Source organism: Diabrotica undecimpunctata, chromosome 3 (genome assembly GCF_040954645.1).
Source record: "Diabrotica undecimpunctata isolate CICGRU chromosome 3, icDiaUnde3, whole genome shotgun sequence".
Lineage (NCBI taxonomy): Eukaryota > Metazoa > Arthropoda > Insecta > Coleoptera > Chrysomelidae > Diabrotica > Diabrotica undecimpunctata.
This window is the reverse complement of record NC_092805.1, coordinates 58,683,774-58,711,469: the sequence shown is the minus strand read 5'-3', so window position 1 is coordinate 58,711,469 and position 27,696 is coordinate 58,683,774. Positions and strand designations below refer to the sequence as shown.

Sequence of the window (27,696 nt, the reverse complement as noted above, 5' to 3'; positions counted from 1 at the left end):
AACGTAAAATACTCGAAAAATGTGTTATTTAGTTAGTACTTATGAATTATTAATATATCATTTAATTGTAGTATTGTATTTTGTCCTATAAATGGATTCTGTTGGACAATAAACGCTATTATTATTATCCAGATTTAGCCATACGGCTCACACTCCCTCTAAGGGGAAAATTCACTCATCCCAGATACCTACGGTATCAAAAGGATTGAGCTCTGGTGGGACTCTTTCCATGTTATCGAGTCCTAGGTGACTTGGTACATCGGTGTATCTCCCAAAAATTTTCGAACGCATCTGGACGTCGAAAGTAGCACAGCTTTCTGCATGATCTTATATAGATGTTCATTTAGACCCAGCTTTCTTATGTTTTCTAGAAGGTTCTTCGGGATGACTCCAGTGGTAGAAAGAATAATAGGTATCGTCTGGGTACTTTCCATTCTCCATTGTCTCCTTATTTGTATTTCCAGATCTCTGTACTTGGCGATCTTTTCGTTGTACTTAACACGCAGATTATTGTTGTTGGGTATCGCCACATCGATTAGTGTTGTTTGTCTTGTAAGTTTATTAACTAGCACGAGATCTGGTCTGTTATGTGCTACAGTTTGGTCTGTGAGCACAGTGCGATCCCAGTATAGCTTGTAGTTGTCATTCTCAAGCATACTCTCAGGAACGTATTGATAATATGGGAGATGGTTTGTTTGTAGAAGTCCCAGTTTAAAAGCTATCTCTTGATGGAGGATCTTTCCTACTGAGTCATGCCGTTCCTTATAGTCAGTTGCAGCAAATGCCTGGCAGCCCCCGGTAAGATGTTGGATGGTTTCTTGGGCTTGACATCCATATCGGCATTTGTCGTTTTGGACCTGAGGGTCTTTGACGATATATTTCAGGTAATTTTTTGTTGGTATAACCTGATCCTGAATGGCCAGTAGTGAACCTTCTGTTTCAGGGAACATCTTTCCTGATGTCAGCCAATAGTTCGACGCTATATTGTCGACATGGTCTTGACTGACCTCATGGGGATGTCGCCCGTGCAGAGGTTTACCCATCCAGGTGCGCATTTTTTCGTCCTTAGTAAGATGGTTTATGCGCATTTCTGGTTCCCTCAGTTTGATCGGTGTTGTATCATCTACTGCGCAAATCGCGCGATGTAGAGTAGATGTCTCAGCCTGCACCTGAAAATAAGTTCTTAAATTAGTAATTTGTTTTTCTAGTTGCTCACTTATATCCATAAGTCCTCGTCCTCCTAAATACCGCGGTAATGTCGTTCTTTCTACTGCACTTCGAGGATGGTGTTTTTGTGCCTTTGTGAGGTGTGTTCGTACTTTTCGCTGAAGATTTTCTATATCGGTTTTTGTCCACTTAACAATACCAAATGAGTAGCTAAGCGCGGAACATGCGTAGGTGTTTAGTGCCTTAAACAAATTTTTACTGTTAAGATGTGAACGAAGCAGCTGTTTTACCCTTCGTATAAACTCAGTAGTTATCTCAGTTTTCATTTGCTTATGGTCAATCTTCCGAGCTTGCTTTATTCCGAGGTATTTATACATATCATTTTCACCCATGGCCTCGATGTTCTGGCCGTTTTGCATATCGAATCCGCCGGGCTGAACCTTTCCTTTGATTATATTTAAGACACGGCACTTGTCAAGACCGAAGTGCATACTAATATCATTAGAGAAATTTTCTACTGTTTTTAGCATCTGATCCAGGTGGCTTCGAGTGGAAGCTAGTAGTTTTAAATCATCCATATACAATAGATGATTAAGCTTTGCAACAACAGTGGTGTTATTTTTGATGCTAAAACCTGTGTTAGTTGAGTTCAGTATCTGGGATAGGGGGTTCATCGCTAGACAAAACCACAGTGGGCTCAACGAATCTCCTTGAAATAGGCCCCGGTTGATTGCAATATTTTCAGTTTCGATATTGTTTTCACCAGGTATTTTGAGGTGAATTTTTGTCTTCCAATCTGACATTATATGTTTTAAAAAGGTCACTATGTTATCATCGACTTTATATATTTTTAATATATCTATAAGCCATTCATGTGGCACTGAATCAAACGCTTTCTTGTAGTCGATGAAAGCAGTAAAGAGATTCCGTTTTTTGCCATATGCTTGGTTAGAAATGACAGAGTCGATGATAAGTTGTTCTTTGCAGCCCATGGAACCCTTAGCGCATCCTTTCTGTTGTGGCTCTATGATATTGTTTAGAGCACAGTGTTGGTTGATACGCCGGGCTACACAGGATGTGACCAATTTATACAGAGTTGGAAGACAAGTAATTGGGCGGTACTTGGTTGGATCTTGGGTGTTATTTTGATCTTTGGGAATTAAATAAGTTGTTCCCTGGGTTAGGAAAGATGGTATTTCCTGCGGATTAGAAATAGTGTTATTAATTACTGCTGATAGGCACTCATGAATACTCCAGAACTTTTTAAGCCAGAAGTTCTGAACGCCATCTGGTCCAGGAGATTTCCAGTTATGAAGCTCTTTGATAATATTTGAAACTTCTTCAGTGGTGAAGGGTTCGTAGGGAGCAGTAACGTAGTGTTGGCAGTTGTGCGCCGTATCTTCGATCCATCCAGCATTGGTGTTAAGAGCGGCTGGTGTGGAAAGTTGATTTCCCCAAAACTCATGGATTTCTTCTCGGCTTGGGTAAGATTTATTGGCACTTTCTGCAGTAGAATTGAGTTTCCGATAGAACGCCTTCTCGGCATTTTCAAAAAGCGTATTGTCACATTTTCGTTTGTTACTAATTTTGTATCTCCTTAGTCGGCCTGAGTAAACGGAAAGCTTTTGTTTTAATGTATCCAGGCACTGTTGTGCTGTGTTGTTTTCTGGATTATATTGTGAGTGTATTGCGGTGGTTAGCATTATTTCTTCAGCTCTTCTGATTACTTTTCTACTTGTTGTTCCTCGAACATATTCCGTGATTTGACCAATGTCCCTACGTAATGATTCAATTTTCGTTAGCAGCCGTTTTTCCCAAGGTGCAACTCTGTTATCTGCCCCTCCGATATTAGTACCCCGTCGTGTTCTGGTCTTAATGCCCATAACATTAGCAATTGCTGTTGCTGCACAGTAAATCAGCGTGTGCATATATTCCAATGTATGGGCTTCTACGACATAATTGGGCAGAACTTCAGTGTTCACAATTTGTAACAGCACTCCTAGTTTCTTACAAGAGTTTACTCTTGGTAGCGGTGGTCTGCTAAGTGGGTTTGTTCCATTAAACTCTTGTACGGCGCGTGCCATTTCGTTAACTAGGCTATCGCGCAACTCGTTCTCCTGCTGTGTATTATCAGGTTGAGTTTCTTGTTCTTGTAGGACAACCTCAGGAATTGGCTCTTGTATTTCGTTAAGGGCTTGATTTCCAACTACCTCTTGATTATGAATCTCCCGTTCGACTTCGCTTCTGATGTTATTGCGTCTAGTCTCTGGGATCAGATTATTTCTGATAATTACCCGGTATTGATCTGCTACTCGTTGTTCAGATACTTGGATTTCTGGGTACTCTCTATTATTATTATTATATTATTATTATTATTATTATTATTATTATTATAAGGCTCTCTTTGTACTTTCCGCGTGCTTATGCATGTATGTGACAGGGGTCAGTATCACTTGAATTACCGTTGGATTATGAATAGATGTTGGTCTATTCATTGTCACTATAATTTACTCGCGAAGTTAGAAGGTGTTTTATAACGGGTTTTTATTCTAATACTAAAGCCTAAAACTAAATAGTTTTTTTTTTGGTGGTAATTCCTGGTGTCTAGAACTCTAAAATGCCAGACCCCAGTTGTTACCTTTTTTTTTCCTACTTCTAACCCGCGTTGTATTTGACTAGTCTGTGCCTATCTCAATCTTTACGTTTACTTTTATGCTACTGGGACATATCCAGCTATTTGTTGTTTAGGCCGTCTATGTGTCGTCCTGATGTTTGCATCATAATCCGTTAGCTCTCGCAGCTTTCTGTTTGGGTGATCTCTTATCTCATTGAATATGTCATGTGCTGTTTCGTTCATTGTGTGGAGAATTCTTTTCTGTTTTTTATCTCTATACAAGTATCTTAGTGGTACGTATTTCGGTACATTTAGTGCTTCTCTGATTAGCTGATTTTGAGCTACTTGTAATTTCTTCCTATTTGATTTGCATGTATGTCCCCATGCTGCTGATGCGTAACTTAGCGTTGGAAGGATTATGCTATTTGCTACCCTTATTTTTGTCCAGAAATTTAGTTTGCTTTTCCTGCCTATCAACGAGGCAAGTTGTATCTTTGTTAATTTCGCTTTATGTACTGATTGATTTACATGTTCAGTGAATGTGAGCTTGTGATCAAGGGTCACTCCTAGGTATTTAGCTTGATTGCTCCATTCTATGTTTTCGTTTGCTAGATTCAGTTCCATATTGGGTATTTGTCTCCGTTTTCTAAACATGACAGCCTGTGTTTTTTCCGGGTTTAGTGCTATTTTCCACTTTATACACCATGCATATAATCGATTCAGAGATCGTTGTAAATCTCTGGTTGCAAAATTTATGTTTCTATTGCTTGTTGCTAACGCTGTATCGTCTGCGTACAGGCTAAGCAGAGTTTTATGATCGCTGGGTGTATCTGCGGTGTATATGGTATACAGATATGGAGATAGCACCGCTCCCTGAGGCACACCTGCCTCCAGAGTTCCGACTAGGGCAGGCCCTATTCGAACTCTGAATCTCCGGTTTGTCAGGTATGACGCAAGGAGACATGTCATCGCCTCACTGAATCCATTTTGACTTATTTTGTAGAGAAGGCCTTCGTGCCATACTCTGTCGAATGCTTTACTAACGTCTAGAAACGCTGTAGCGATGTACATTTTCTCATTATATCCTTTAGTGATGAATTCCGTTAGCCTAAGTACTTGTAGTTCACAAGAGTGCCTGGATCTAAAGCCGAACTGTGCTTCTGGAATCATTCCGATTGTTTCAGACTCTGTTTGTAGTCTTTTTAAGATTACTCTCTCGGCTATTTTACTTAAACATGAAAGTAGGCTTATTGGTCTGTAGTTTTGTGGAAAGCTCCCGTCTTTTCCCGGTTTTCCAATCATTATCACTTTGGATTCTTTCTACTTCCTCCGTGAAGTCTAGATCTTCTGCCGGGTGAAAGTTTTGCATGTTGTTGGTTTTGAGTGTCTCTTGCATTACTTCAGCTTTTTCTTGTTCGGTAAATACTCTACCGTTTGTTCCGTGTAGGGGCAGTATAGGTTTTTTATCTTTCCTGAGTATTTTTGATACTTTCCAGAAAGCGGATTGATTTGGATTTAACTCTTGGATAAAATTGTCCCAGTGCTCGCTTCTGTGCTCATTTAGTCTTCTTTTGACTTCTCTGTCTAATTTATTAGCAATTCTTTTGTCTTCTTGATTTCTTGTTCTTTGCGCTCTTCTTCTTTTTCTATTTTTTTTCTTTAATGAGGTCTTTTAGCTCATTTGAAATTTCTTTATTCTTGACCCGGACAGTCAGCAATCTTACACTTTTGGCCAACAAACGCATAAACGCCCAATACTCTACAAGGAGGGATGGAACTAGAGAGAGAGAGAGAGAGAGAGAGAGGGAGAGAGAGAGAGAGAAGAGAGAGGATTAAAAATAGGGTTTAAAATATTTTTTTAATTTCACGAATGTTTTTAATGTGCATTAACCAATCTATTTAAATTATTCTTCTTAATAGAACGAGTGAATAAAAAAGATAACAAACATAATTAAATATAATTATTATAACTTACATTGTTTTTAAACTGCAAAGATGCTTACCTAGAAAATAAAAAAAAAATGTAAAATCAATGTACGGCGTAAAAACTATAAAAATGAAAAGCACTATAGTATTTTCGCAATCGCCACAGAATAATAAAATTGTAGAAGCAGGCAGTTTTAGACGTGGGTGCTGCCTATATTATTATTTACAGGCTACACAGGGTACAGAAAAGCGTCATACCTGGGCCATGTGTTCCGTAATGATAAGTCTGCTACAGCTTAAAGTAACGATAGTCTGCTACAGCTTATCGTGGAAGGCAAGATTAAAGGTAGAAGAGGTTTGGGCAGAAAGAAGAAATCCTGGCTGAGAAACTTGAGAGAATGGTTTCAAATACCAGAAGCTGCCAACATAATACATGCGGCACAAAACAGAGAAACCTATCGTTTGATGGTCGCCAACCTTCGGTAGAAAACGGCACATAAAGAAGAAGTACACAATAAATGGACATTTAAAAATATTTGTTTTGAATATATAATGGTAATATGTCGGTATCTACTTTACATGTTTTTTCAGTTTGTTGTAAATCTACGAAATTGGCAATTATACTTATTGCATTAAATATCCCGTCAGGCGTCCCGTATGTTTGGTCAGTTCTCTGTAGTTCCTTCTTACAATAATTTTTTTATGTCTACTTTACAAATTTCCTTTAAAATATTCTAAATCATGATACCTTTAAGATGTCCTTTATGTCCTGAAAAGGACACCTGAAAAGGACAAAACTTTTAATTCATATCGGTTACTTTTTCGCTAAAATCAATATACCCGCTTTTACAAATTCTGTTATTTTCTGGCTGCCGTTAAAGAAAATGTGGCATTTGCCTTCACCACCAGTAGCCTAGGAGCCAGAGGGGAGTTTAGTATGCACGTTTATGTTCCCTCGGTACCTTGACGTTTTTTATGTTTTTTCGTGCTCAGAATCGATTTTTCAAGGGTACTGTGCTGAAAACCCATTAGATAATTTGTTATTAACAATTTAATTGTTTAAATGACTTTGTCTCCTTAACTATCAGAGATATTTAATTTTACCAAAATAAAAATTGTTCCTTTTGAAAAAATAAACAAAATGGCGTTTGACAAACTTTGATTCGATTGTTAGAACCGGAGTTATTTCAAATTTTGTGAAAAATAATTGTAAAATAGGCATTCGATGGAGTTTTTCTTAGTGTTCACTCAACTTTCATACGTGCGATTAAATTTAAAAATACCTCATTTTAAAGGTAATTGTTTCAGCCTTAAAAACTGTTCAAATTATTTTTTAACTTTATTATTGAAAAAGTTATATTGTTAAGCATTAAAAATTTCACTAAACAATTGCGATAATTTTTTATAAGAGATTTAAACAAATTTAAAGTTTAAGCGTTGAAAATCTGGCTAATGAAAGTCATAGAACAACTCAAAATAGATATTTTAAGATTTGGAAAATGTTTGTATGTTAACTTTTAACCAAGGAATGGAACTGTTAATAACGCACTCTGAGGCGGACGGTAAGCTTACAGCAAATACGAGCGCGCGTAATCTGCGCGAGTAAATAAATTTTCAATATCTCGGAAAAAAGTTAATATAGAAACATTTACCAAAGCTTTAAATGTTCCGTTTTGAATTGTTCTATAACTTACTTATTAATCAAACTACCAACGTTTGTGGCTCAATTTTGTTTAAAACTCTTATAAAAAAATTATTGCACCACTTTTTATAAAACATTTTAACTAAAAACTGATATAACTTTTTTAGTTGCATATAATAATAAATTATTTTCTAATTTTATTGGGAATAAGCCACAATTTAAGTTTAAAATGAGTTTATTACCATGTTAATTTCCACTTTGGAAATCGTTCTCAAAATAATTATTGTATTTTGAGAACGATTTCCGAAATGGAAATTGAAACGTCAATAAACTTACTTTAAACTTAAATTGTCGCTTATTCCCAATAAAAATAGTAATTGCTTTAAGATGCTACAAGAAAATATCTTCTAAATTACAAAAATGAAATGGCGCTGGGTAGGTCACGTAGCCCGATATAATGACAACAGGTGGACACGGAGAATTCCAGAATGGAGACTAAGGACGACAACAAGAAGCATGGAAAGACCTCAAAAAAGATGGATAGATGACATAAGAGCAGTGGCAGGTAAACAGTGGATTAGATTGGCGCAAGATAGAAAAAGATGGAAGCAATTGGGGGAGACGTACATTCAGGAGTGGATGGAAAATGGCTGACAACGAGAAGAGAGTGGAGAAGCACTTGTATAGCGAAGAGAGCTTCTCGGGTGCCTAAGGTATCGCGAAATCCAATATTGTGTCCATGATACTTGTTCTTCACATTTTTTATATATTATGTTATGCATCACTTTTAAAAACGTTTTAAGTAAGTGACTTATTAGTCTGTAGTGTTTGCATGATTTTGAATGGGGTATAGTGAATTTGGTATAGTTACGAAGGTCGACTTTAACCAGCTTTGAGGAATATTTCCAGTTATATATATATATATATATATATATATATATATATATATATATATATATATATATTTTGTTAAATATAGTGGTTATCCTTGCATTCCTTGTCCGTCCATAAGTTTCAGGAATTCTGTATAAATTTTGTTAAGTCCTACAGTTAACCATCTTTCTGCTTCTTCATGTGCCTTGTCCGTTCCGAACGTTGGCAATCAACATGGCTATTCTGACTTTGTTTACGGCAGATCTGAATAGTTCAGCAGATGACAATCCGAACCATTGCCGCAAGTTTTGGAGCCACGAGTGTGTTCTCCTCCCTAGACCCCTTCTGCTGTCTATTTTCCCTTGAACGATCAGTTGTAGTACTCTATATTTATTATGTCTCATAACGTGACCCAAGAGAATTCCGAAACCCAAACTGCGAATCTCCAATGTTATCCTCGCATTTTTTGCTTATTCTGTTGTAAATAACCTTGGTGTATGCCTTTGAAATGTGGTTAATTAGACTTATCATCCGATGTTGATCACAAGACTTTGCTTTTGATTTTTTCGGTATGGCAACAAAAGTTGAATCTAGCCAGTCTTCAGGAAACTCCCCGCTGTTATAAATATTGTTAAAGAGTCTGACGAGTGAGTCTAGAAATTGACTGTTTGTTTCGCACAGCATTTTCAATACTTCCCCGTATACGTTATCGTTGCCTGGTCTTTTGTTATTTTTAAGACCCTTTATAGCATTCTCCACTTCTGATTTTAGAATAGAAGGGCCAGTATCATCATTGCTCAGTGTATACCCACTAGGACGGTCATCATTAAACAGTTGTTCCACATAAGTTTCCCAGATTCTAACTATTTTGTCGGGGTCTAGTTGTAGATTTCCATTATCATCGCATAGCCCTTTCGATAAAATATTGTAGCTTTTCTTTGTTGTGAGTTTCTTTATCTTCTTATGCATATTGTGATAGTCGTATACCTTTTTGCACTGTTCGATTTCTTCGCATCTCTCCGAGAACCATTTCTCTTTAGTTTTTCTTATCCCAGCTCTAATGCGTCTATGGGTTTCGCGGTATTTGGCAGTATCTTTAGTTTTATATATCCGTCTCTCTTCCATCATGTCAAGGATTTCTGCAGTCATCCAGTCTTTCTTTTTTCTCTTATCAGGTAGTAAAAACTTAGTGCTTAAAGTCCTAATCCCTTCTTTAATTTCACTCCACTTTTCCAGCGGTTCATTGTTATTTTTAAGGATTTTTGATATTTCGGTATTTAAATTCTCCTGCATCTGTTGTTTAATATTATTATTGGAAAGCTTCCTAATATCTAGCGTTTCGGGCCTGTTCTTTACATTTGGCTTTTTTAACTTTACTTCAAACTTACATACCACCGGATTGTGGTCTGATGCTACGTCCGCACCCGGGTAAGTTTTTACGGCTTTGATGGAGTTTCTAAACCTGATTGGTGCAGCGATATAATCTATTTGATTTCTAATTATTTAACCAGGTGAGTCTACCGGTGATTTCCAGGTATAGAGTCTACGGTGCGGGAGCTTAAAGAGAGTGTTAGTAAGTACTAGGTTGTGTTCTTGGCAAAATTGAACTAGACGATCTCCTCTTTCGTTTCTTTCACCAAGTCCGAAATTTCCCACTACCTTTTCTGTTTTACCATCTTTAGTTTTTCTAATAGCTGTTGTGACTTTTTTAATGGTAATAAGGGTCCTGTTTGGCATTCTATGTCTTTAATGGCAATCTGCCTTTCATCTGCAAATATTACTTCCACATATTTCTTTCAAATTTCTAATCTCTCTTCCACATTCAGTAGTAGATTAACTTGGTTGTCTGCCAAACATCCAACTCTTCTAAGCTTGTATAAGCCTGCACCTCCTTTAACTTTTTTGTGCATATTGAATGAATCGTGTTTCTGTTGTAATAGCTGTATTTCTGCACATTGTGCTCTCAGCTGTGTGTTCTTAGCCATTCTTATATCTTTTTTTATTTCTTTGTCTATTCTTTTGGATAATGTCGTCCTGATCTTTGACCTTTTGCCTCTTTTCCATCATATCAATTTTTCTTGTATGTCTTGTGAAACTCTATGCAATTTTTTAAGCTCTTGGTCTATTAAATCAGTTTGAATAACGGTATTCAAATTGCTATGTATATACTGTTTTACACTCTGTTCTGTGCGTTGGCCTTTAGAAAGCCTGATGTCGTATTTTGGGTTGACAGTATGTCGAATCTTTTTTAGCCTGACCCTCATTTTGCAACTCAGTGGTGACAGTAAAAGTTGATCACTTCAAAAGACAATTAAAATAAAATACTGATAAAATAAAATTTTTGAAAAAAATTGAAATAGTTTGGGCACATATAGACGATGAGAGACTTAAGGCGGTTAAAGAGAATATTATAAATTAAAAGAGTAAAGTCACGAACCAAAGGACGGCCAAGAAAAAGTTGGATAAACGAAATTATAAAATTAAGTAAAGTCTGAACACCGAACTGAAAATGATATCGAAAAATATAAAAGAATAAAAAACAGAATAGATAATGTTACAACTGACAATTCAGTGACAGCTCTTGGTATTTGGAATGACCCTCAAACAAGAACTGTCACGGGATGGCATGTTTATAGAATGTACGCCAGTATTTTTTTAAGAATTTTTATAAGAAAGCGGATCGATCATTGTTTAACAAATCAACATCTTTTTAAACTGAATTTGGCGGACAACCCTCACTGTGAGTGTGGCCTAATTGAAAACGTAAATAATTATATTTTTTGAATGCCCCATAAGAATAATTCCGGGCTTTTACCTATACACAAAATTTATTTGTATAAATTATAATTCACCAATTACTACAAATTCTTGGTGCTTTACCACCACAATAAAATGATAATAAAATAAAAAAATTTAAAAGGATATTTTTCCCGTTCTGTAATTATATTTAGGTAAAAAATGTAAGATTTGAAGGTTGCGAGAAAACACTTAAATTGTGTTTGTTTTATTACATTAAAAAAACCTTAGATACTTATTATTTATGAACCAATTAGAATAGATATTATCATATCCTTTAAGTAACTTTTGTTAACTAAGGAGAAAAAACAATTGTGAATTCACCAATTATTAGGCCTATCATTTTTGATAGTACTAGTACCTACTAGTGCCTCGATTAGCGACTAGATTTAGTCTATATGACGTTTTGTGTAATACGAATAGATGTTTTTTAGCCAATACCACTACTTAAATTATATGAGTATTATTAAAATTGGTATTATAGTGTAAAATTTATTGATAATAATTAAAAATAATTCATACGATAATTTATAGATATCGGTATAGCATATGATAGGTATAAAGGAAGCACTGCACATGTCATGCTGTAGTGCTGCAGAGATATAAACTGTAACATATGCATATATTGTTTGGCCTATGAGAGAGCATTTTATGGAGTTAAATACGATAAATTTATATTTATAGTAAAAAGCGCTAACATTGATGGCAGAGATCTTAGAAAAATTAGGAAACTATATTTTAAAGCCAAACAGTAAGAATTAGTACATATAATCAACTAAGTGAGGACGTTCTAATAAAGAAAGGTGTCACACAGGAACACATTTTATCGCCCATACTTTTGAGCACCTGCTTAGAAGAAAAACTTAAAACCATATACCATCGATGAGGGCGTAGTATTAAACAAAAAAGTAACCGAAACGAGTCAAGAATGTGGTTTTAACATTAAAAACAAAATTTATAATTGTTTATAAAGACCACCTCCTTCACATTAGTTAGTAGTCAATTCACAGCTGACACAAATTAACAGCTACGTTTATTTGGAAACCAATATAAATGGTCAGCAGTTACAATCATTCAAGTAAAATTAAATATTGCATAGAGAAAGCTAGAGCAGCGCTTGTTTAAATATAAAAAATTAAAGACGCATGATTTACTAATAAAAACCAATTCCCGCCTTTGTCTGTCGTATGTATTTTTGATTTTTAAACACTAATTAAAGACACTAATTGGACGTTACAGAAGAATATTGATAATTTACTGGTGGATATATGAGTCACATATTGATAAACCAACAACACTATGATCTACTGGAGCTTATATTGCAAAGAAAAACATTGCAATCCCAAAAACGTCTGGACAGACCTTCGAACACATACTAACTAAAGGCTGCTTTTTAATCACTTTTAATGATCTGAACGTGAAATGTGTTCCGACAGAAAGAACAAAATAAATTACATATTATTTCTATTGCACCTCGTACCCAATGGTTCGGAGTTTGTACAAGAAAGTAGACAAGTTTGAGACCGATTAATCAGAGCGAGTTGCAAGAAAGACAGTATGTAGTCTTGTTTGCTCTCTCTCTTTGTTTTGCGATACTCGTCTAGTACCCAGCGCATCAAGTACCTCTAGTTGGTATAAGCTCGAAGAGGCAGACAAAAAATATTCTGACTCTAACATGTTAGAAAGTGGTTTTACTATCAACCACTGGATTATATATATAAAAGTAGGAAATAAAGTGTAAACAGTCATATTAGTTGTCATCATCCGTGTAAAATTTTCAAAAGAATAATACCAATAATAATTTTAAGGCTCTCGACATTCATTTTCGTAGTTTGCTCTGTGTGAAAACTATCGCCGCACTAGTACAAGTAGTTTTGTCCTCATCAGTGTTTTTCCAAGTGTGTGGTCTTTTGCTACTAAAAACTTCCATATATCAATTTCGATATTTTTAGTTATGAATTCTCAAAGATCACATCACATAAAAAACTCGCATTCACATTAATGTTATTTCTGAATTTCTATATTTTGGGTAAAGATGTAGAATTTTCTAAATCAATCGAAATAAAGCCTTAATCAGAAATATAAAAATGATTTTTCATACTAAATTTAAAAATCTTAAAATTTATACGGTAGTTTGAGTAATGATTATGCTATAATTGTTTTGGAAGTTTTGGGTTAATATATCATTCTTTGAGGCAATAGTCCATATAACACTCTTATAAAACACACTCACAAACTTCTTTTAAAGTGTTATTGTTATCAAAGGTAGAATTTCCAAAACAAAAATTATCAAACCATAAATCCAATCCAAAGAAAATTATTTTTATTATTTAATATTAGTTAAGCGCTATTAAACACCAAAACGTGTAATTACTATTTAAATGGGAATAAGCCACAATTAAAGGTTAAAGTACGTTTATTGACGTTTCAATTTTCACTTCGTAAATCGTTCTCAAAATACAAACATTGACGTTTGAATTTCCACTTCGGAAATCGTTCTCAAATCAAATCAAATCGTTCAAAATGTTTGTATTTTGAGAAAGATTTCCGAAGTGGAAATTGAAACGTCAATAAACGTACTTTAACCTTTAATTGTGGCTTATTCCCATTTAAATAGTAATTACTTTAAAATGCCACAAGAAAATAACTTCAGAACAATACCAAAACGTGTGTCTAAATTGTATACTAACACGGTTAAATAATCAAACCTGGAGATGTTATAATAAAGGTTTGATATTATACTGGTAATTTCAACTTTATTAATCAGTGCACTCATCATCTGTCAATTTTCCGCATCCATTTTTTGACATAGTTCCCCTCTTCTTTCGCAGTTCTCTATATTGTACTTTCTGAATCAAATTTCTGCTGTTATTCGTAAGTCGTCCATCCATCTTGTTAATGATTTACCTAGGTGGCTCTTATTTCTTTAGGTCTCCATTCTCTGAGTCTTTTGGCCCACCTAACTGTTATTTTCTGCAAATACGATGACTTCTATATAACACTTAAGGCCACCAGAAAGAGAACAGAATGGCTATGTTCAATCTAGAAGTCTCTGATAACTCCCTTTCGCTTTGGATAAGTATATTACCATAAAGAAATAAAAGCGAAAGTACGATAAATAAACTATATTTGAAGCAAGTAAACAGAATAAACAAATAACACACATCGGAAGATTATATATACCAATTAAAATAAGCGTGACAAACATTTTACCTAAAGTGAATGAATGAATAAATGAAACCTTTCGCTACCGAAGGGTCAAGTTGTTTTGTAGTTGACGGAGGGGGTACATTATGTACCCCATGCATTTTTATAGATTAAATATTAACATAATGCAATAATTTTAGTTAAAACATAATTAAAACAAATGCAAGTATTTTTTATTGAATATAAGTAACAATAAAAAAATATATGGTGTCTTGAAAAAATTAATTATCGTTTTTTTGATTAGCTTTACATTTTATTGTTTGAATTGTTGTGGTTGTTTGATGTTCAGCACAAACAAAGAATTTACAAGAATTGCACGTTTTTCTGCTTTTGCTTTCCTTCTTGCGTGGACAAAGTAAACATCGCCCTGAGGATTTCAAGATGGTGGCGTCGTTTTCGCGATTCTCCCTTGGTGGCGGTGGGCATAATTCGCGTACATCGCGTTTATAATTCGCTTATGGAATTTTTGTGGACTTTGTAGTCGCCTATCGACATGGGGCTTTATAAGTTCTTGACCCAGGTTTAGTAAAAATTCTCTGCGTCTGTGAGAATCATTATACGCACGAATGGAATTATTTGTCGTCCACAGTACGTATGCATTCAGACCTGCAATGTCTAGAAGATTTTGAAACAAAACAAATGGCCATCTCTTAGAGGCTCTTTTACAAGAATATTCATTTACCATCTTATCCATAGTATCTACGGCACCTTTTGTAGAATTGTAATGCAAGATTATGTCTGGTTTATAGTCCGTCTCTTCTCCGCTAATTTTATCGTCGTTATGTTCTGTACTCAATAAAATTACTGCCTTATTCTTTTTAGGAACGTAAGAAGCCAGTGTTATTTCCTCAGTGAAGGCAAAAACTGAGGACTTTTCTTGTCAAGGAAACACTGGTAAAGAAATTATCAGTAGTGATGCCATAACCAGTTTTTATAAATGAGATCAAATGAAGTACTACTCTTTTGCCCTGGTCTTTTTCTGGTTTGTTACCATCTTTTTCAGTACAAGTCTGAAGGTTAGCAGCATAGGTGATTGTTGCATCAACTAGATCCCATATTTTGATGCCATACTTGGCTGGTTTTGATTTAATGTAGACTCTAAATGGACACTTACCTCTAAAACTTACAAGTGGTTCATCAACAGTTAGATGAGAGTGGCACTTAAAACTTTCTTTACAGTGTTCTACAAACTTTGTAAACACTTTCCTAAAAGCTGCTAGTTTGTCAGAACTTCTACGTTCTTCTCTTGTGTTCAAATCATCGAATCGCATAAGTGAAATTAAATCTAGAAATCGGTCGCGTGACATGGCAGTCGGAAAAATAGATCGACTGTACAAAGGGTTTCGACACCACAAAAAGTGCACTGGTTCCCTATTGGCTTTTAGCGCACCCGCCGTAATCAAGAGTCCCAAGACCGCATAAATTTCCACTGAATCAGTGGGCAACCAGGTTCTTGTTTTATTAGGATTTTTCCCATTCCAATCCTGAAAGTATTTCTCCGCTTTCTGGTTTGTACATTTGACGGTGATCTTATCTGATCTGATAATTTTCTCATCTACAAATAATTTTAAGCAATCACTAATTTTAGCGACATTTTTAGATTTTTCTGTAAGCCCTGGTTTTTCGAGCAAGTTTTTTGTGGGACATCTAGTTTGTCGTAAAGGACGATTTTTCCAAACTGTACCATTCTTGGAAATAAATGTGGAATCTACTGCCCCCAAAACTGGTTTATCAGAATCATTACTGTCGCTCTCAGATGGCTAAAATATAATAAACTCAAGATAGAAATATCGTACATAAAACAAAAATAAAAATTACTTTTAGAATTTCAGGCTCATATTCCGCTACTTCTAAATTATCATCTAATTCTGAATCATCCGATAAACTATCTCTTTCAGAAAGGTAATCATCATCACTTTCCTCTAACCACTGCACTGCAGTTTCACGATCCTGTTCTTTCCGAAGGTCTAACTTTATTTTTTTCGACATATCGGTAAATCGTGTAATCACAAATGGATAAACTAAAACGGTATGTTAGCGCTAAGTCATCCACAGAACTGATTTGTGTGTTATTGAAAACAACGGGTTTGGTGCCGTGCGCAAAACGTCTCGCTTAGTCAGTGGCATCGACCGCAATAAACTGTACCGCGGTTGACGGAGGGGGTACAACTTGTACCCCAAGCACAGTGCTGCACTTTTCATAGGTAAAAATATGTCTAATTGAAAACAAATGGTTGGATATGCTCTTACACATCCCAATGAAGAAGTAACTAGAACAGTTAAACAAAATTCCAACATTTTTAAAAATTATTCATGAAAAATCGAATTTGGGGTACAATCTGTACCCCCCTCCGGTAGCGGAAGGTTAACCTAAAGACACAGCTGTTTAGAAACTAAATATTGTGATTGCTTAAGTAATCTGTAACTTTAACGAAATACACTAATTTTTCTGTGCTTCATTGTTAACAACAATGTATGAAAGAATAGTCTATTTATTTCTACAATGTATCAACAACTGTCTAATTGTTCGATAGTGTCTGTATCTGTGGTTTGTAAGCGAAATCTTGACTAACTACACGGGGAGAATCAAAACTAACAAACAGTCTCACTTTAATTGTGGTTTTAGATCTCTTCTTGTTATTACCAGCATTGCTGCACTAAGTAGTTTTATTTAACTGCATTAAATTTACTCTTTCAAATTTCACGACAGTGACAGACTGTTACATGTAATGATTTATATTTCCCCCTGCCTCACATGTTTCTAGTATTGAATGTATCTTATTGCAATATTTGTCATCAATATGCACTCTTTTGCTATTTCTTCAATTACCTTTATATTGATGACGACAGTTTTTAATATCATGCTTGTCCACTGATTCGTAAAAATAATATAAAAAATTGACGGATTTTAAATTTATCACCTAAGCTTTCATATCTCAAAATCTAAAAGTTGTTTTCTCATTTTAGCATGGGTCAAAATACGCTACTTTAAATGAAATACATTTTGGTGGATACGCCAAGATATCTTATCCTTAATAGTACTATCGTTTCTGTCAACTTTAAATTATTTTTATGGCTGGCTGCATTAATGTCTGGGCTCATTGTTTTCTTTGAACTAGAAAACGACGTATATATACTTTTGTATTAATCTCAGTTTTCATTTTAGTTTACATATTAGGAGTTGTAGTGACACCACTTATTTAGCCAAATTAACAAGGGTTAGGTGCAGCTTTTTGATTTTGGTAGGTACAAACGATTTTATTACATTTCTTTTTATATAAATACACCTCATCTAGTGACTGGATTTAGATTTTGACTTTTCAAAAGAATTAATACAAACTCCCATTTTATTCACGATTTTTCTTTTAATTTCATTTTTGATCTTTATATCTGCATTATCCTCCATTAGCATTTATAGTGTCCTAGATGGTGAGATATTTTATCTCACCAAGTTTTTTCACTATTAATCTATGTATTATGTACTTCTAGTATTTAATAGTTATTTTATAATTGTCTTTTATATTTTTAATTAATTGCTTGTTATAAATCTCATCCTTCTAAATAATTAAATAAACTTATCGGATTTTGTCTATATTTTTAGCTGTTTATTTCTCCTTATTGTGTCTCCGAGGCTCTTTTGATTGCTTTTGTCAGTTGTTCTCTCATTTCTTATCAAAAATTCTGGTCATGTAATGTTCTGTTCTGGTATATAAATAATAATATTTAAATTTCATTAGGTACTACTTTTACTATTTTGTTTTCAAAAACTCAAATTTACATCTAATTGGTACTTTTAGTATTGCTAGAATTTTTGGTTTTCTTGTGACAATATTTTGATGTTGAATTCCTTAGCCCCAGTATTTAAAGGTATCCTCTACATATCATACTACCTTTATTTGCTATTTTTCCACATGGTGTTCTTTTATCTCGTTTTACATATTGTACCGCCTAATTCAATAGTATATTAGATATTAGTAAACTAAATACTTCTCCCTATATAATCCCAGTTGCTATTTTAATGAGTTTTATTGTTTCTGCCTGTAATTTTATTTAATTGTTTGTTCCTACATATACGTTTTCCTATTCAATATTCGGGTTATCTTTTTAGACTTTCTGAAAGGGGCATCTCATTATACTCGTTGTCCATTCCGCTGTATTTTTGACAATAATAATATCTTACTAGAAATGCTTGTAATCCGTTGTATTAGCTGCATTCCGCCACTTTTTCTTTTAGTTAATTGTCTATTACCTAAGTTAATTCGTTTAATTTTATTTTCGTTCCTTAGCTATTCCTATATTTTTCGTTGTTTGATTTGTATAAGGTATGCTTTACGTTTATCTATGTTTAATAGTTTCGCTTCTATCATGAAATAGCCTTATAGTATTGCATATTGAAATCAGTGATTTAAACAGAGTAAAGTGAAAGAGTAAAATCAAAACTAATTGTACTAAAGAAACATGACTTCGTGAATTCAATATTAACCTCAACAAAAATGTACTGAACTAAACAAACATAGTAACCTGATTTTTGTGTGTACTGATCAATCATGGCATTTAAATAGCTTAGTCATTTTTTGAAATGCAGATCTAGCTTTCGCTAGATCCCAAGTACCAAGTACCCAAGTTACTACTTGGGTACTTGGTTCGTACCAAGATACGTGTATGTTTTTACTCTTTTTATTGGCTGACCATTCACACTAATTCTTTTAGTTTGCCATTCCTTCTTAGACATCATCATATATTTTGGTTTTTAACGTTCAATAAAAGTCTATATCTCTGACTCACTTCTGTGATTCTATTCATGAATTCCTGAAGGGCTTTCTGGATGTTATTGATACATTTTCCGTTAATTCGAATTCTGACTTCGACATCCTTTACTGATTCTTAGAAGATTTCTTCAGAGTATATATTAAACAGCAAGGGTGATAGTATACATCCGTCCGACCCCACGTTTGATTATGATCCCATCGGATTCTTCTGCCTTTGTACGGATAGACGATGTTTGATTACAGTAAAAATTCCTATTATTTCTTAGATCACAGGTGTTTATTTCATTATTTGTTAATATTTCCATCAGCTTGTCGTGTTTTATTGTAATTAACGCTTTATAGTAATCACAAAATATGGTCCAATGGGAAATAACTATTTTTGTCGGTTATTTTAGACAACTAAAGTGACTAAATCTTAATAATATCTTAATATATCATTTATAAAAGTACAACAATATGTACATTACATTACATATGTACATTAAATGAAAGTCTAGACGTATTCAGAATATACAGAGCACACACAAGTGTAGGTAGGGACATACTGATTTACAAGGTGATCTTTGGCCAGAAAGGAAACAATGATTACTTGAACCCAAAACCTAATCTAGTATGATTAAAAGAAATAAGCATTAGTATTTGTTAAAACAAGAAATAAAAACTAACCATATTGTGTTAACCATATACAATACATACACTTTATATCAATAAATATTATAAACAAAACATATCATCATTAATTTTTTTTGTTAATTATTGGAGGGTCTTTTCGACGAATTATTGTAGTGATGGATTTTAATGAGATCATTATCGGGAAAGCCGTTTTAAAAATAGATTCGACGGCCGCCAGATTTAGGAGGGCTGAAAATTGGATAGAAAACGCGAGGCAAACAAATTGAAGGGAAAACTCGGCTGGATTTCGGAAATAGGCTGAAAAACGGGGGAGAAATAATTATGCTTTATAAAACATACTCAGAGAAGATTAGAAAACGGCTGAATTGCTCTTTGCACAGTTCAATGCTGTTGTACAATAATCATTTGTAATACCTGGAATCACGAAACCACTGTATAATTTAACGTTAGCGAAGCTGTAATTTGGTGCAAATGTGGTAGAAGCAGATCGATTTAAGTGTGAGATAAAGAAAAGCAATACATACAATAATTATGATTAGTGCGTTCAATAAAAAAATAAAATAGATGATTTGACGTGAAAACTCCGTCTACTGTTTTTTATTGCTCTTTTTATTTGATTTATTTACGGCATATTACAAGTCTTGTAGGCCTTGGGCAAAAGGACACATTTAAAATACTTTTATTTTTTTAATGTTATTTTTTACTAAGGCTCTTGACGATATCTTTTCATCTTCTTTTGTCTGCTGTATCTACTCTCCAGTCTAAATTACCTACTTTCCTTAAGTCACTCTCAACCTTTTCGATCCATCTTTCCCTTAATCTTTCACTTCTTCTACTTTTTATGGCCATCCTACTTAAGATCATCGTTAGTTACCACAGCGACCATTCATGTTTAACTTTATTGAGTAACCACATCTCGCATGCACATGTTGTAGGTAATCTTACTAATGTTCGGTATATTCTCGTGAATACATGGATATCTTTTTGTATCTCTGTATTTCTCTAGAAACCATTGTTGATGGAGAATACAGTAAAATATTTATCAAAACCGGTACAGAATGCGATATAGGAGAAAAATCCAAGCCAAGTATCAACTAGCATACCTTAAGATCAGCCTTCGATAACTAAACAAAGAATAGGCGGGAAACGGGAATTAAAAAAAATCTGGTAATGATCTTGTGCTTCTGCAGACAATTCTAAATTAAAACAAACTACCCTAAAACTCAAGACCTTTCTAAATACTAATAAAAACAGTAAAATTCAAAACTATCTTAGGAACTTAAGAGCTTCAGAAGCTACTGACTATAATTTATAAAAAGCTGTAAAAAAACTAAAAAGGCCTAAATTTAGAAACCCTTCAATAACTACTTCAGATATCAACTGGGCAAAAAGTAATGCTAGCCAATGGCATTGCCGAGCAATTAAAAAAGTCTTCAAACTATATTCCGCGGCAAAAAGCTTGACGTTGAAGATAAAGTGAAAGAATTTCTGCAAACTTTATACAAACTGGAACCACCTATTAAAAATTTGACCAATAACCATGTCACAATATCCATACATATTTAAAGACAGGGTTTTTTTCGCTTTTGTGGAAGGTAGCCCAAATTATACTAATCCCTAAGCCAGGTAAACCTGCTAAACAAACAGTATCCTTTTTAGTAAAATTACTTATAGAGAAAGTGAAAGCAATTCTGAAAGTAAATTACTTAATCCCTTACACTTAATTTGGATTTATGGCGAAATGTGCCTCCATGGAACAAGTCTACCGAATTATAAAAAAAATATTTAGATCCTTTGAAGATCAAGAATACTGCTTTGCTGCCATTTTGAAGATAGTCCAAGCTTTCGACTAAGTTTGGCACGATGGACTTTTATAATATAATAGTATATTATAAAATCATAAAATGCTTACCAAATAACATTTTCCTTATCCTCAAACGCTACCTGTAAAATAGACACTTTTAAGTAAAGTATCAAGACAAAATCACAACTCTACACCCAATAAGGTCTGGCGTGCCCCAAGGGAGTGTTCCTGATCCGCTTGTCTATATAATTTACATAGCTGATTTTTCCACTAGCAAAAATATAATCATTATAACATAAGTAGATGATATCGCTGTTATGGCAGCTTACAAAGATCCTGTCCTTGCTTCTCAAATCTTGCACTCACTTTGATGTTATTTGCCCTTGGATAAAAACCTGGCAAGTTAAAGCAAATAAGATTTAATTTATTTATGTCACCTAGACACTAAGAAGAGCTGCCGGTCCAACTATGGCATTAAATAGTCAGTTCTTGCAACAAAGAGAAGATGCAAAATATCTGAAAATCCATCTGGACCGACGATTAACTTAAAGGACACATATATTTGCTAGGAGAAAGCAACTAGACTTAAAAATAAGCAAATTGTACTGTATATTAACTCGTAGTTTACAATTGACAGTTACCAATAAATTGAATATTTACAAAGTAAATTATGGGGGATAGCATCCCACTCAAATATCGAGATCTAACAAACATTTTACTCCAAAGTACTTAGGATTATCGGAAACGTTCCATGGTATGTAACTAACAGTATTATTGCTCGTGATTTAAAAAATAAATCTGTCATAGAAAAAGTTTTCTGCTTTCCCAAGAAGTAAAAAAAAACGAAAAAAAATTGTATAAGATAGAAGTCACAGAAGAATTGTGAAGACACCAGAAATAATAATAAAATCAAAATCCAAATGCATGACATATAATCTGCCCTCCATAAAATTAAAGAATATAAAAGCACCGGACCGAATCCCAAATGAACTGCTAAAATATGGAGGCTAAAATCTAATACAACAAATCCCACAACTAGTTCAGAAAATCCTCTACAACATAGAATTACAAATAAATGGCGAACTAGCTCAACCATACTTCTATGTAAAAAAGGAGATAAGTACATTTCCTCGAATTATAGAGGATAAACTTCGACCTTATGAAGCGAATTTATGATCAAAAATCCAAATTTAAATTACGCAGATTGACGTAATGTTTTGTTTTTGGATCCAGGTTTGTTTAAGGTTACCAGACTCTCGCAAAAGGAACTAGAGAAGACAATGAGAACGATTTTCACAGTGGAATATTAACGACATAATAACCTATCGAGGAGGCTTAGTTATGGTTTGGGCTGGTATAAGTTTCGATACCCGTACTGAATTAACTATTCTGGAAGGAGGTTCTATGACAGGATCAAGGTATATAAAAACTATTGTAGATGAGCATGTGGTACCTTTTGGGCTATTCATAGGACCTAATTTTATTGTTTTAGACTAAAACAGGTGTCCTTACACAATCATCAATGATTCCTTAGAAGACGCCGTGAATGTTCGTATGAATTGGCCAGCTTTTAGTCCCGACCTAAATCCAATCTAATATCTATGGGACACACTGGAAAGATAAATTTAAGTTCGGCTAACCCGTCCAACTTGCCTGATCTTAGTGCGGCTCCTGAAATGATATGGGACAAATTGGACCAACTTTATGTTCAAAATTTAAGTACTATAATGCCAAGAGGTATACAGAATATTATAAGGACCCGACGATGAAATACTGAGTATTGATAACAAATGACACAGACTTTATTTTCTTATAACAGTTTTTTAATTAACAAAGTTACTTTTTATTTTTTAAATTTTTGAATAATGCCATACGTTTTTATCAATTGTATTTATGTACACACTTTTGATTTATCTAATCTCAGGTGTTTTTAGTATTCTTCTTTTTCCAAATGTGAGTTTCTAGGTTGAGTTTTCCTAGTTTCTCAAAAACTTGTTTTATAATGTTTGTCTTAGACTAGACTTGTCTTTTCCAAAACAAGTTTCTTATATATTTTTGCCCGAGGACGCGGACGTTCCTTTTTTTTCTTTCATTTCTCTATATTTTGTATATCAATATTTTCTTGTTGCATATATTACTTATTTGTGATGATTTTTATGATAGTGGATTGCAGGTTTAGTCCTGTATTTAAATTTATTTTTCTTCGATATCTTAAATTTCTTGAAATCTTTAGTGTGTTGGCACTAGAAAAGAAATAAAATAAGAATCAGATATATAGTTAATTCATTCATCTCTCAATAATAATTGTTTTGATTTAGTATAACCTAACAGAAACATTCAAAACAAAAACTAATTCATTAAACTGTTATTCTTCTTGGTACATATTATTGAGAGTATTGAAAATCCCATATCTTATTCAAGCACATTATAATATAATTATTTATATGTATGATATTGGCAGGTAAACACTATTGGTTCTGTAATGGCTGATGGTGAAGATATCGTAATATCTGGAGTATCTGGACGCTTTCCAGAATGTCACAGTATAGATGAATTTAAAGAAGCATTGTTAAGTAATAAATTACTACTTACCGAAGATGAAAGAAGGTTTCCACGAGGTAAGAATATATAGACTATTACTAATACTATCGTTTCAGTGATTTGTAAATCTTTAATGTATTAGCCTATATTTTATATTAATCAGTTGTATTTTCTTTAACCTAGACTTTTCCTTCTTCTACTCCCTACACTATATTCTATTTATTAAACCAGTTTGTATATTAGGTCATCTAAGGTTGTGTGTGAATTTTATTACTCTATATCTCTTTACAAACGTAGTTTTAGTCTGCATGTTGTTACAATTTTCTTTATTTTTTATGTTATGGACATATTCCTTGATGTGCTGGATTTACCTTCGGTAAATCCAGTGGTAATAATAGGCGATTGAAGCTTAGCACTGGCCACGTTACCTACCTTGTACATCGTATGCTTAGAAGATAACAAACTACCCTGCTATTATTATTATCATAAATTTGTATATATAGCGGGTATTACTACATGTATGTCTCGGTCTATCAAGCTTCAGCCTTAAAATTTATTTAAAAATTACCCCTAATACCTTATATATATAAAGACCTATTACTTAAACCAATAAAAATGTTCTAGCTTACAAAGATGTACCATATACGACCGGAAAAGTACCAGATATTGAGAAATTTGATGCAGAGTTTTTCAAAATTCATTCCGCACAAGCCAATTTTATGGACCCTCGACAAAGGATTCTAATGGAGGTAACCTTTGAAACTATTATTGACGCTGGTTTTAATCCCAAGGAATTAAGAGGAAGCAATACAGGTAATAATTTATGTTTTGTAATTTCCAAAGGCATTATATTGTCCGTTTCAAATACATTCCTTGGAATAAAAACATTCCAAAAACTTTACTTGAAAGTAACTCTAAAAAAAAGCAAAACAAAAACAAATCATTCGTTCTAAACAAAAACTTATTTTACTTTAGCTATAGCTATCCATATTAAATACAGAATGGTATACCAATAACAATGCAAACGATCTTCCTTCTTAATAGTCAAGTAGAAGCTGAATATGCTATTTCGTTTTGTCTTTGTATTAATATCGTAATTATTTAACTAAACACGACCAAAAAAAAATAGTATATACCAAAAATCGGTCAAAATCTCTTATTTTTGGGAAAGCCCTATGATAGTTACATGACGCATTTTGACTTCTTTGTCTTTCTAAAGAATCAGTTTTTACATTTGAACGATTGTGATACCTCACGATCGAGTACAATTCTACAAAAAGTTTTTTTAATAAAAATTTCCATTCTATCATAATTAGAATGTTATAAAAAAATACTAGTTTATAAAAAATAATTATAAAACAGTAAGATACAAATTATGAATGCAGGACTATCTGATCATGAAGCAGTATATACCAAGTATAACACTCTTAAAAAACAGTCCTCGAAAACGTTTAGGTAGGATTATTTCTGCTCAGAAATTTCGTAAATTTTAAAATTTGTGCTTGACTTCTGGGTGGCACTTTCCCTTTGTGGGCGTGGACTATAATTTCAGAGATTTTTTAGATAGGCTTGTCTGTATTTTCAATAAGGCATTTTCTTTAATTACAACTAAGTTAAAACATCACAAACCCTGGACTACCAAAGGTATCCGCATATCAGCCAAGAATGTGCGTTCACTACTGCACATCAAGAAATTCACTACCAACTTCTTTGTCACTGAATATATCTCCAAGTACAGAGAAACCTATCTGAACCTTATCAAAACAGCTAAAAAATTATACTATCAGAATCGTCTAGAAAGCTCTAAAAATGTTGCAAGATAAACTTGGTCCATAATAAACGATCTTCGAAATAAAACTAACACAGCTCAAACATTTTCTTCTCCAAACTCTAAAAATCTAAATGAATACTTCGTTATTGTGAGTAAAAATATAACACCAACTCTTTTGCCACAACAAGATACTATTTCCTACTTCTCCAATTCAAAAAAGGTCTCGAATTCATTTTAAGACAAGACCAGTTAATAAATCTGAACTGATCCAAACAATCGTCTTCTTCTTTGAGTGCCTCTCTTTGAAATGTGTCTTTGATCACGAGAAATTCTTGTAATACAAATTTGCTAGAAGAGTCATATTTTGAGAAATTCATTCAAACTTGTATTACATCTGGGGATTTTTATGACCTATGGATAAACAAAATTATAATCGCTAGGAAGAGTTTATTGAGTAGGTTTTTTTGGTATTATTCTTTTAGTAAAGAGATATTATAAATAGACTTAATTTTTCTTAAAATATAGATAAGGATCAAGTTAGGAAAATGTGATTGTTTGTTGGATTTTTTGATTCTGCTGCTTTTTTTTTCCACGTAATTTAAGATAAAAAAGTTTCTTCTAATGCCCAAATGAGTTTTGTTAAATTCAGCGTACAAGATTTTCTGCTGGGCTTGTTCTATTTGTATCAAGCGCAAGCCCAATAAGTGCCCTGTAGTTTTCTAAGAATGTGGAATTTTCTGGTAAGAGTAATTGTTTCTCTTTTATACGTTAAAACTGGAAGTACACACGAATCAAAAACCTTCTCTTTAACAACATAAAAATATGGATCTAGACTTCTCTTAGTTTTCCCTCGTGTTCCGTAGAATCACACTAATAATATAAATATTTCTTTGATATTTAATTTCTTTTTAATATTTTAGGAGTCTTCATCGCAGTAGGTATGTTTAACTCTAAGGAATTACCAAAGGATGCCAATGAATACTATTATGTAGTTAATCATTCCTACAGCACAGCTAACAGAATATCTTTCTACTTTGACTTCAATGGTCCGAGCTTTGCCATGGATTCAGCCTGCTCCGGTTCACTGTACGCATTTTCCGTAGCCTATCAAAAACTAAAAGCAGGAGAAATCGATAATGCCATTGTTGGCAGTACTACTATAAATTATAGTGCGAGGGAAGCAGCTGAACTAAACCAACTGGGTGTACTAATGAAAGATGGTGGGTGCAAAATTTTCGGAAAAGAAAGAGCAGGATTCAATAGATCAGAAACAGTATGTGCTTACTTATTGCAAAAAAAGAAAAACAGCAGAAGAATTTACGCAACTGTATTGGGAGCAGGAGCCAATATGGATGGTTATAAGAGCGAAGGTATTACCTGTCCTTCTCACAAGCTACAGACTACTTTGATCAAAGATATATACACAAAAAACAATATAAATCCTGATGACGTGGCTTATTTTGAAATGCACGCAACTGGTACGTATCCAATACACCAATTATAATTTTTTAAAAAAATTTACTAATTACACAGGTCAACAATAAAAGACCTTTTTTTACTAAATATACCTTATTTTCATGCACTTTGAGGCGCTGAATCTAAATATGATATTTATTAAGTTGTATCTTCTTGTGTTTCCTCACATTTTATAGTTGAATTTATTTAGCGGGTGCTTTCATAAAACTTGGTGGCACTAAAAAACAAATTTATATTAATAGCTGACATTTTGTTTACTGTCAACCTCACTTTTAATTATCTTGAGCATCGTTGTTGAAATATATCTGTTTAGATAAAGTGTGTAAAAATAAAATTTTATAATATGTTTTTTTAGTGGTATTGTTGAAGTTTAATTTCTTTGGGGAAAGAAAGTTTTTTGTGGACAAGCTGCAATTCTAACAAATGTGCTGGTAGATGCACGAGTATGCAAGCCAATAAATAATAGAAGAAGAACCT

General features: G+C 33.7%; 2 protein-coding genes across 8 annotated transcripts in view; one reads left to right on the top strand and one right to left on the bottom strand.

Annotated features, from left to right (window-relative positions):
• The window catches only part of Rbp6 (RNA-binding protein 6), a 1,719,762-nt gene that overhangs the window by 935,962 nt on the left and 756,104 nt on the right, over positions 1-27,696 (bottom strand). The window contains exon 3 of one of the 7 annotated variants that reach the window (XM_072525976.1): positions 5,757-5,784. The exons of the other annotated variants lie outside the window; for them this stretch is intronic. The gene's annotated coding sequence lies outside the window, so the exon portion shown is untranslated. The remainder of the gene's footprint in view (positions 1-5,756; positions 5,785-27,696) is intronic. 7 annotated transcript variants of the gene reach the window in all.
• Positions 17,358-27,696, top strand: part of LOC140436838 (fatty acid synthase-like) — a 55,730-nt gene continuing 45,391 nt past the window's right edge. Inside the window, exons 1-4 of the mRNA XM_072525969.1 lie at positions 17,358-17,467; positions 23,893-24,049; positions 24,597-24,785; positions 26,664-27,221. Coding sequence (XP_072382070.1) covers positions 23,914-24,049; positions 24,597-24,785; positions 26,664-27,221 — 883 coding nt within the window. The 5' untranslated portion in view covers positions 17,358-17,467; positions 23,893-23,913. The remainder of the gene's footprint in view (positions 17,468-23,892; positions 24,050-24,596; positions 24,786-26,663; positions 27,222-27,696) is intronic.